This window comes from Fukomys damarensis, unplaced genomic scaffold (genome assembly GCF_012274545.1).
Source record: "Fukomys damarensis isolate Sample0158 unplaced genomic scaffold, DMR_v1.0_HiC HiC_scaffold_21, whole genome shotgun sequence".
Classification (NCBI taxonomy): domain Eukaryota; kingdom Metazoa; phylum Chordata; class Mammalia; order Rodentia; family Bathyergidae; genus Fukomys; species Fukomys damarensis.
The window spans coordinates 2,582,277-2,593,979 of record NW_022900933.1 but is presented as its reverse complement, the minus strand read 5'-3'; the positions used below and the strand labels follow the sequence as shown (position 1 = coordinate 2,593,979).

The 11,703-nt window shown below is 39.8% G+C and overlaps 1 protein-coding gene across 1 annotated transcript in view; it reads right to left on the bottom strand.

Annotated features, from left to right (window-relative positions):
• Arid4a (AT-rich interaction domain 4A) overlaps nt 1–11,703 on the bottom strand; it is a 73,786-nt gene that overhangs the window by 35,547 nt on the left and 26,536 nt on the right. The window contains exons 9-10 of the mRNA XM_010641448.3: nt 11,434–11,510; nt 10,896–11,059 (exon numbers count right to left, since the gene is read on the bottom strand). Of these exons, the coding sequence (XP_010639750.1) occupies nt 10,896–11,059; nt 11,434–11,510 (241 nt within the window). The remainder of the gene's footprint in view (nt 1–10,895; nt 11,060–11,433; nt 11,511–11,703) is intronic.

The following is an 11,703-nucleotide window of genomic DNA, read 5'->3' as shown; positions in this document are numbered from 1 at the left end:
GGAGAGAGGGAGGGAGGGAGGGAGGGAGGGAAAGAGAGAGAGAGCGCGCACAGGAGTGCATGAGCGATGGCCAGCAGTCCAAGCATTATTTCCTAGAGAACTGCTGTTAGTGCAGGAAAAAAAAAAAAAAAAGACTATGCTGGACCAGCTACATCCTTTGCCTGTGCTGTGTACTCACAATTTTCTCTCCTCACACTAAAGCCTCATTCAATCACTCATGATCTTACAGCGTTCAATAAGAATGCTGTAACCAAGACACACGAAAGCAATTCTTTAAACAGGCAGTGATTTAAATGCAAAAACTACTTCTAAAAACAAACAGAATCAACTTATCGATTACAAAAGAATCAACCTATCAAGCACAAAACGAAAAAACATTACGCTGTACCATATATTTAATAAATTCTTAATGAGTAACAAGAGAATTTTAGTTGAGCATGGTGGCCCGTGCCTGGAATCCCAGCTACACAGGAAGCTGAGGCAGGAAGATCACAAATTTGATTACAGCTTCAGCAACTCACTGAGACCCTCTCTCAAAACAAACAAACAAACCAAAAAAAGAAAAAGAAAAGGGTTGAGATGTCGCTCAATGTGAAAGCCCTAGGCTCAATATTTTTCTTGTGTAGATAAAAACGAGTGGTTTAAAGGCATTTTATCATACAGTAGTGGATGGGTAGAGCCCCATGAGGGACAATGCCCGTGAAATTCTGAGTGCAGGTGCAGTCATCATGTGCAAACACAAGAAAAAGGGATAAAAAAATTCCACTCACAAACACCTGTCTGTGAGGAAACTTCTTTCCCACAAAGAATAAATCAAAAGATGAAGCTATAAGTAAGGGTTTAAGATATCTTATGGTTCTGCAAGATAAAAATTGCTTAATTTTTTTTCTTTTTTGGCTTTTTGAGACAGGGTCTCACTATGTAGTTGAGACTGACCTGGAACTCACTAGCTAGCTGAGGCTGGTCTCGAACTCACAGTGATCCTCCGGCCTCAGCCTCCCGAGTGCTGGGATTACAGGCGTGCGCCACCACGCCCAGCTTTAACTTCTTATAGTAAGTATTCTTTGCAATTATTCTTGAAAAGAGTGGGGTTGCTAGAGCCTTTAGAACAAATGCATGTGCCTCCGATGAGAAGAACACACCTTTCTACCTCGCAGGGCCTTTACCTGTCCCTGCAGCTCTCTGTGATCACAGCGTCTGCACATGGGCAGCAGCTCCCTCCTGGTCAAGACCACAGGTGTCAACATCAGGGCCGCTGCCTCGCTCAGGGTTTTGGAGCAGGCGAAGCGGAGCTGTGAAGGAGCTCCTCTCCTCTGTTTAGTCAAGCATGTAAAGAGTGAGATCTAAAGGCTGAGGCAGGAGGACAAGTTTGAGGCCAGCCTGAGCTAAGTAGTGAGTTCAGGGCCAGCCTGGACAGTGCAGCAAGACCCCCTCTCAAAAGAAAAGAAAAAGGAACTATGGGAGATATGAGGTCTTGTGTGTTCAAGAAAAATTAGGTGAATTTTGTGTTTCTCTCAGCCAAGAATGAGTCTGGTGGACCGGAAGGGAGAAGGAAGCTATTATAATAGTGTACCACGAAGAGCAAAAACGCCTGAGTTAATCCTGCATCAGGCAAATGGAGAGATCACCCTTGCCCTGAAGGAGAAAAAGGGAGGAAAAGAGTTAAAGGTGATTTTTTTTTTTTTTTTAAGTTTACATCGTATTCCTGCTTGTAGTACTCAAAATTCCAAAGCGCAGGAGGGCTCGGCAATCCCTGCGATGCCTGGGAGACGCCTGCTTTCACTCACAACTTCATCACTGTAACTGACATTCAGTTTACACTGCTCTCATGTGAATGAAGTGACATCCGTGCACGAGTGAGGGGACTCTCTTCGCTGTCTCACGTCTGACGTGTCTGAGGACATTAACAGTAATATAAATGCAAAAGAAATAGAGGGAAAAAGACGCAGCGAAGAGAGCTCTTAGGACACAGGTAAGTGTGGCACAATCAACTGCTAGCATCTGTCTTGATCCTTTCACAAACATATTCATCTGGATACGCAGGATTATTTATTCAGAAATAGCATAAATTCTAATGAAGAATGGACTTTCTACCCCTTTTATTGTGACTGGAGGTAAATAAACATAATTCTTTAAATAATGCATACCTTCTTTGTGCTATTAAGTTTTCCTGGCTAGCAAATTTACTTTCCAGACTATGAACTGCAAAGGTGTTTAGAGTGCCAAAATATCTACCAGTGGGAGGCAGTAGCCCCCCAGACTCACGGAACTTGTATACAGGTTTGCTTTCTTTGATTTCTGTGGAAGTGGGAGTGAACCCAGGGCCCCACCAGGCTATACAACCACTGAGTGACATCCCCGGCCTCCGCAGTTTTACCGAGAGGCTGAGACGGAGCTTTAGCACACAGCCTGGAGAGGCACAGACACTGACACTCCACTAGTGCAGAGTGGAACGAAACTCCATCTTTCTGGGTTCCCTGTCAGGTGTGTCGTGAGAGAAGGCGCAGACTGTTGACATGTACTGCAGCTTTAAGGAAAAACACGGCAACCCGGGCATGATGGTGCACACCTGTGATCCCAGCACTCGGGAGACTGAAGCAGGACGGTCGCTGTGAGTTCAAGACCAGCCTGAATCACACAGTGAGTTCAAGGCCAGCCTGCAACACCGAGCGAGACTCTGTCTCTCTCTCTCTCTTTTTTTTTTTTTTTTTTTTTTTTGTATAAGGGATAGAACTTGGGACCTTCTGCTTTTGAGGCAGGAGGTGAAATCACTAAGCTAAATCCTGCCCCTGACCCTGTCTCAAAATAAAAACCAACCAACCAACCAACCAAACAAACAAACAAAAAAAAAAGAAAGAAAGAAAGAAAAAAGGACCTTCAGTGTCCTTTAGAGCTTTTGATGATTATACAAAATCCTTCTTTTCTTTCTTCTGTGGGGCTTACTCCAGTACATTTACTTTTCAACATCAAAACATTGCTTCTTCACTTTCTTTTTGTGTGTATGCAATGTTACTCCGGACACAAGCAGCTCATAATGCTGTCCCACACCCCTCTCTGGACACCCTGCCTCTCCATCCCTGGTCCCCATACATACTCCCACCCCTTCATCATAGTGGCAGGAGCACTGGGAAGAGAGTAATCTCCACTGAGCAGGGGCGGGGGCGGGGAAGCAGCAACAACAGCGGCTTAGACTTTACGGAACTTGTACATTTTTCAATGTAGTAAGCAGCCTTACTTTTTAAAAAATGTGAAATAAATCACAAAACATCTTACTAAGGTAAAGGCACAGAACATGTATAAGCCACACTCAGTCGCTTTAATTCAAATAGAGCCCTCTTTGTTCCTGCACTGAAGACTTCTGGGTTTCTTATACCTTAAATGTTAACATTTCCCTATTTTCTGAGTTTAAAATTTCATATTTTCTCTACTGTACCTAAGGCTGACAAAGGGAACTAAGGTGGTGTGACCCTGGAATATTCCAACCGCCCGACCAGAAGCTTCCCACGATGTCTAAGTACTGGCAGGGGGCTGTGAGAAATTCCACTGCTGAGGAAGTCGAAGGGAGAATACAAAGGTGAATGTGGGTCAAATCGTGAAGGATCAGACTTTTAAAGGCCTGTGATAAAACAGCCAGACTCATCCTACAGGGGCTGAAAGCCATTAAAGGGTTTCCAGTAGGAACCATGTATGTTTTAGAAAGACCTTTATGGAGGATGGATTGGAGGCAGCACAAAGACTGCAGAAAAGACATCTGAAATAGGAAGGGCAGGAAACAAAGGAGTATCATTAGTACAGAACTCTTGGTGGGAGGACCAGAAAATGATTCCAATCTGCCTTACACCACAAATTTATACTCACAAAATTATGTGAGGAAATGGAGACTGCCTTCAGAGTGCATTGCCCGAGAAAATGTATTATAAAGGAAAAAGAACTATGTCAGCCCATGACTCCTCTTCTAGTGAACTTTCTAGAACCTTACGACAAACCTCTCAGTATCTTGTCTTCAAACACTAATTTGCTAGGATAACTCCACAGCCCACATCCACTCATTGATTCAGAGATTCTTTCATGATGGTTTAATGTGTTTAACTCAATGCTGCTCTAATGGCAACAGGAAAACCAAAAGCCCGACACTCCCTGATCTCACAAAAACACACAATATAGAGGAAGAGAGAAAATTTTCTGAAAAACCTGTGAAACTGTGGGTAACTTCTCTAAACCTGCTTTCTCATTTATACATACAAAAGGAAGATTTATTGTGAGGTTCTAGAAAGTTCTCCTTGGAAGGAACCACAGGACAATGTAACTCCCCTTCACAATGTTACTCTCTCACGTATATACACAATCTATGCTTAATATCTCTCATGCAAACTCATAAACTGTTGTAAGGATGAAGCAGCTTTCATTGAAAACCCACCAACTCTCTAAGAATAAACTGAGAAAATTACTTGATGTGGTCACCTTTACCTGTTTCTACCTTTATAGAGGCTGGGGATTAAACCCAGGACCTCCTACAGACTAGGAAAGCTCTACCACTGAGCTGTATCTCCAGCCAAAAATTGAAATATTTTAACAGTGGCATAACACTTACTGGTGATATATGTTCTGGTGATACATATTGTCACAACACCTTAGTGAACTAAAAATAAAATTTAAAAAGGAACTGCTATGTGCACTGGTGTGTACTAGGAGTCCCAGATATTTGGGAAGCTGAAGCAAGAGGATTTCTTGAGCCCGAGAGTCCAAGGTCAACCTGGGCAGGCAACACACTAAGACTCCATCTAAAAAAGAAAGAAAGATGATACAGATACATAGAGAGACACAGTAATACAGGGAGGGAGAGAGGGATGAAGAGTGAGAGAAAATTTTAAATCTTAACCTATATGTTTAACTAAAAATAAAAGTCTGGTTATGCAGGTCAAAAAAATTGTGAAAAATGATCTCAAGCTATCATATGTAAAAACTGACATTTTACAGCATTTGTGTAAGGGCCAGGCGCCATGACAGTATATAAGGTTAAGTAATATTCAGTATGCTGCTTTTAGAAAGAGACACAATATGTTTATATCACATTTTAGAAATACTTCAATTCAAAAAAATCAAATCACATTCTCACTTTATCCCCAAAGGAAATATACATATTCTGGCTCCAAACAACAATAAAAACTACTGTAGTACACAGAACAGACTACAAGAGGGCAGTCGGAGCTGGGGGAGAACAGGGTGCCGCTGCATTAGTCAGGCAGAGAACAGCGGCTTGGAAAAGGTTGGTAGATGGTAGAAACCAGCGTGGGCCAATCTGAGAGCCACTCGAGCAGGCCAGAGAGCAAACGCTGCATGCCTGAAAGCGGGGGGCAAGGGAGGGAAGGATCAAGCCTTCCATGCACCTGTCTGGAGGGTGCTTCCATTACCACGAGTTAGGAGCAGGAGGGAAGAGGTGGGTTTGGGTGAAGACAGGAAAGCTGTGTTGTCCTGTGCAAGCTTGGTTTGAGTATTTACCGGACAAGAAAGTCTCACTGGCAGTTTGATATAAATGTCTGCAGCTACGGAGAGATATCTGAGGTATACACACAGATATGGAGCCACTGTATGCATTGGTTAGGAAGCAAACAAGGAAAAAAAAAAAACGTTTGTTGGAGGTTACTACTGGTGACTTTAAGAAACTTGTCCTGGTTGCAGTGAAAGGGCCACACACACGACAGGGGGCCAGGTACAGGGCATATAACTAAGCATCAGGCCTCAAGGGTGGGGACCACACAAGCAAGACAGAGAGAGCAGCTGTCAGACACCGGTGCAGGGAACATGGCGCTGTTGGAAGGTAAACATCTTCTCAAAAGTTGATGTGAAGTCAGGTGTGAGGTGCATGCCTGCAGCACCAGCTGCAGTGGAGCAAAGGCAGGAGAACCACAAGTTTAGTTCAGTCTGGGCAGCTCGGCAAGATCCTGTCTCAAACAGATGAAAAGGGCTGAAGGTATGGCTGAGTGGTGCAGCACCCCTGGTTGTGATCCTCAGCACTGCTAAAAGTGGGGTGGAAGAGATGCACACTATGGACAGGAATGGTTTAAACATGCAAAAAAGAAAAGGAGAGTTGACAGTCTCAGATTTCCTGAAAGAAAAAAGGGAATGAGACCCACGGGAGAGCAGAAGATCTGTCTTACAGAGGATGACACTGCACCACTAACCACACAGAGAGTAGAGAGGGCTAAGACCCCACCAGGTGCTGAAGCCAGACTACAGCAGGGCTAAGGCTGTTGGTTTAATGGAAGGGATAACATCTGATTACACAAGCTGTGAACCGACCAAAGGCCTAGTGAAATTTGGTAATCATAAAATTCAGATTGTTACTATCCTTCTGTGTTATGCATTTACAGAAAGTTTCACATAATGTGGCCAGACACTGTTTTACATTTAACAACACCCTTCCTAAAATTAATGATTATGTGACTCTTTTATCATACAGAGTTAACAGAGCTGGGTAATTTTCCCTCATTTGAAAAATATGCACATTTTAATCATCCAGATAAGGTTTGGGTGCTATCAAATGCAAGCTTTCAGTATTAACCTATAAGACCACAACTATAAAATATATTAATATGAAGTGTTACTCAAATACATAAAAATGTAGCTGTATTTATGTGCATGAATGCACAATCCTTATTAATCTAACGAGATGAATTTACTAAAGTCTCACGCTAACATGGTGAAGAAAAAGTTTGCTTTAAAGGTTAACCTGGGGCAGGGATTTAGCTCAGGTGCCACCGCTGCCTGACTCACAAGCGCAAGGTCTCAAGTTCTATCCCCTGTACCAAAAAAAAAAAAAAAAGTTAACTTGTATGAATTCAGCAAGTGATGGCCTAGGGCTACTAGGGCATTGGTAACCCACTTGCCTAAATGTGCAAGGCCCTGGGTTAAATCCCCAGCAATGCAAAAGGGGAAGAAAGAACAAAGTAAATTGTTATATTTGAATGCAAGCTAAGATCTCAGTTGTTTATTGAAGGTTGACTTTTCAGGATCTGCACAGAAACTTAACTGGCATTGAAGTCATCAGATATAACTAAAATATTTAAACTACACTTGAAGTCTTCTTAAATTTTATTGACTTAGCATGGTTTTCCTGCATTACCAACTATCTACTGTAGGTTTTTATATCCAAATGATCTTGAAAGATCACTAACCAATGACTTTACAATCTAAAAGAAAGGCACAGATTAATAAGCGAAAATAGCACTTGACTTAACATCAAAAACCAAAAATTATTTTTTTTTTGGCTTGAGACAGGGTTTTGCTATGTAGTTCAGGTTGACCTCAAATTCCCAGTGAGCCTCCTGCCTCAGCCTCCTGAGTGCTGGGATTACAGTTGTGTGCAACAATTCCCAATATATGTGTTTCTATGAATTAAAAAAGTCCAACACTAATGATTTTTACAATAGTAAAATATCATCTTTGGATTCAAGTTTTACAGTGATTCCCTAGAAAAACTGTAAGATTAGAAAAATACATGTCAATACTTCTAAACTAAAAGGAGCAGTTTTTATAAAAATTTCACTAAACCTAATTTATATTACTAAATATGAAATAGGATTTTTTAAAAGTTCTCAATACATAAGTCGTATAGCAAAACATAAGGATTTATAAAGCTAAGACCAGTCAGATTTCCCTTGACAGTCAACCTAAATAATCATCCATTTATTTTAAAAGCTTCTCTACATTCATCCAGAGCAAATACATACAAGAAATAAAATAATTGATGTCATTACTTGTGCTTACCTCGCCTTATAAATTAAAAATGCAGTAGTAATTCATTTTCTAACATGAACTTTTCATAACTAAGACATTGCAGTAATATCACAAATATATTCTCCAGGGCTTTTTTCAATGTAAGTATCAATGAGTCAAAATTTAAAATACTTAATATAGATAAGGCCTACTTTCTGTCAGCTCCACGTCTGTTCCCAAGTCATAAGTGTGTGATGTATTTTTTGTAGTCGTATTCTGAACAAATGTTTCAGAATTCAAAATAATATTAAATATTAAAAAAAAAAAAAAAAAGATCCTACTGCACAAAAAGCCGAAGAGTCTCTAATCTCCACGCTACTTTTAGGGTAGCATACCCCAAGCCTCAGATGGAGTTTCCACTGCAGAGATGCCTAACACTTGTATGATCCCACTGCATGAAACTGCCTGCTCTACTACACACGTCCAAGGGCAGGCTGCAGTATTTTCACAGTGGCTCAGAGAATATCAGAAAAGGTCATTTTGATCACTGCGAAGCAGCAACAAATCTTCCTGAAAACTCTTGTCCTCATTACATTTTGGGAAGACTTGGGATCTGCAAAGTAACACAACAGCTGAGCCTCACTTTTGTGGCAAAGGCCCATAATGACTAAGCCAGGTAGGCCCTGGCTTATCAGATTACTCATTTCATGCTGTACTCGTTTTTATTTCTTTGTTGTACATGGATTAAAATGTTTTTCAGTTTATCAATATATTAGTTTGTTTTTTTCTTAAATTACTGATCAAAACAAGTTAGAATGATTCAGCAACTAAATCTTAAATCCAACAGCAAGAAATGCAGCTTCTTTTTAAGGAACCTACTTGTGTGGCCAGAGGAAAGGAGGAATTAGTTTGTATCAAGGAATTCAGTAGAGTAAATGCTGCGAAACTGGCCACATGAAAAATAAATTAAAATAATCATGTAAACCAGTGTTTACACTCTGCAATTTTTACTGTTATTTTTCAGTAGATGAAAAGCATCCTGGTCCACTTAATTTTAACAGGCTCATAATTTAAGTGACATATTTTTAGACAATAATTATCCCTATGTCTTTACCCTTTAAAATTTCTTTACTATTTCCTACAAACAATAGGTAACAGGGCTTTGCCTCTGCTCTTCCTTCTGTTTTTTATTAACATTTACTCACAGCTTGAATAAAACACTGTAATATTACAAAATTAATCCCTGTAACAGGAACACTATTTACTGTTTTATAGCCACTCTGCAACTTCCTACAAAGCTCTTTTCCCCTTCTTTGTTTAAAATATCAAGGTTTAGAGAGGGTAGGGAAATGCCTTCTGCAAGGGACACCAATTAAAAGTATTAGCAAAATTAAATAGATTAATCTGTTTCCAATATGTGGTAATATAACGTTCCAACTAATGTTAATTTAAAGAACAAGAGCTAAACCACAGAATACAACAGTTCAGACCCTGAAATATGTGGCCTATTTACCCTGAAAATACATAATCTATAAATAAACAGATAAAACACAAAAATCACATTTAATATTCAGCCTTTAAATCTCAAATTTGCCAAACTGTCCCATGATCATTTTCATTCTGAAATCTATGTCATGCTTCAAAAAAAAAAAAGAAAGCCTTCCTCCTCTGATAATCTAAAAATAGATCCCTACTGTCTTTTTTACAAGAAACAATTACACTTGGTTATGAGCACAAGCCCCATCATCAGTACCTAACATTCCTATTCAATCTCACTTTGGTAATCAAAATGGTAACTAAGTACACACACAAAAAAATTCTTACCTATGTGCTGCATTTTCCTTCAGATGCAGAATGGTTAGATTCCCCTTCTACTTAATCAGTACAGGATCTGGACACTGTTCAGTCTGACTTGCAAATATTTGTTTCCCCTCTTAGGGCATAGCATCCGCAAGGTTCTACAGCACTACTTACATTCTCTTCCACATAAAAATCAGACATTACATGAAAGGAAAAGAAAGACAGCCCATTTCAAAGCATCTGGCAAACCTCCACTGGCAACCTGCCAAGCCTCTGCTAAACCTTCCTGTCTTTCCGAGCATGCTCACTTAAAACCAACAGCACGTTACTATGGCAACTCTGTAGGCAGCCTGTAAGTATGAACCGCCATTCCGATTTCAGAGTGTAAAAAACCAAATACTGCAGGGGAAGTAAAAGGCAAGAAATAGCATCTACCCTTCGCTACATACAAGTGCACTTGTGTCTCTTCATAAATTCACATTTGCATATGCAAAAGAGAAACAAGTATTTTACATTTACCATGCAAGTATTTTTCATGCTCAAATAGGTTCTCTTTCTCAGTACATTTTCTTTGTTTTGCCCCAAACCTCTAACTCCCTAAAAACCAAAAATATACTCAAAAAATTTTTAAACACTCTCAAGTAAACAGACAATACTCAGGTAAGCAATTATAGGTTATTTCATGGATTATTTCTTATGATTTTATTTTAAATGACATGGCAGTATTACAAAGACAACCATTTGCATTTAGAAAAATACAACCTAAATCTTTTCTGTTTTATCAAGTGAAATTTGCTTCAGGTTTGGACAGGAATTTTTACCTTCAAAAAAGGCTTTGGATTTAAGAGAAACGAGACCTAGGTTCAAATCCATTCTCGACTTTTCAGTTGTGTCACCTTGGGAAAGTTGTTTTGCCTTTCTGAATCTCACTTACTTCATCTTTGAAGTAGGATATTAACAGTTACTTCATATAGTAATGGTTTAAATAAGTAACACATACAAAAATACCTAAAAGTTCCGTTTCCTTCCGCCTGGGTTATTTGGAAAAGACCCTAAAATACTGATTCACATTTGCTGACTGATGAAAAGCACTTCTTTGTAATTTTGGCCTCCTTTTTGGGGAAGGGGCTGAGCCCAGGACCTTGCACATGCGAGGCCAGTGCTGATGAGCTCCATCCTCAGCCCTGTCTGTGACTTCTTCCTAATGAAAATTAATCCTGCTTGACACACTGAGCCAAGAGCCAAAGAAGCGTGCTCAACCTCCAAATCAAAAATGGACTGAAACAGACTCTCAACAGAGGGAAAACACATGAAAGGTTATTATTCGTACTAGAGAACATTAAAATGTTTGTTTGTTATAAACATAAAACTGTACCTACCACCTCCTCTTCTTCCTTTTTGGTTTCCTTTTCCTTTTCTTCATCATTTTCTTCAGCTGGGACTTCATCATCACTACTGGATGACTCCAGGATTTCACTTAGATCCATTTTCCAATTGTCAGGAACAACTCTAGCTTTTAAGAAGATACTTGCTTTCTGCAGCCCTAAGAGTAAAAGTATATACTTCAGTCGCTGTGGAATTAATAGCACAGAGCTGTAGAAAATGCATGACCCTTAAAGAGTCAGAAGATCTGAATTCAAATCCAGCTGTCACAAAATGATATAGTAAGCTTGAATACATTTCATAAGTTACAATGTTGCATAACTGCTAGGGAATGCTGTTAGAAATCGAAATGATAAAACAAAAGTTTACAAATAATACATCAAATATTTCATCTAAACATTGAACAAAAAAAAAAAACCTGCCATCAAAGAGGAGTGGTTAGCATCCTCATACCATTAAAATGGCCTGAAATAGCTACACTATTCCTTAAAGAGCTACACGGTGAGATAATGGATTGGACTGTTCTTATTTTACCTGGTTTAGTGGAGAGCTCAGATTCCGGCAGATTGAGAACGTCTACTTCTTTAATATCCTTTCGCGCTATAGCATAACTAATTAGAGGGAAGAATAACAGGGGAGGAAAACCACTTATTAAATAAAAATCAGCACTCAAGTAGTCCATGTTGATCCATTAAACATATGAACCTCAAAACTTAAAAACTGGGCTGGGGATTTAGCTCAGTGGTTCCACCACCTGCCTTATAAGCACAAGGTCCCAAGTTCGATCCCCGGTACCAAAAAAAA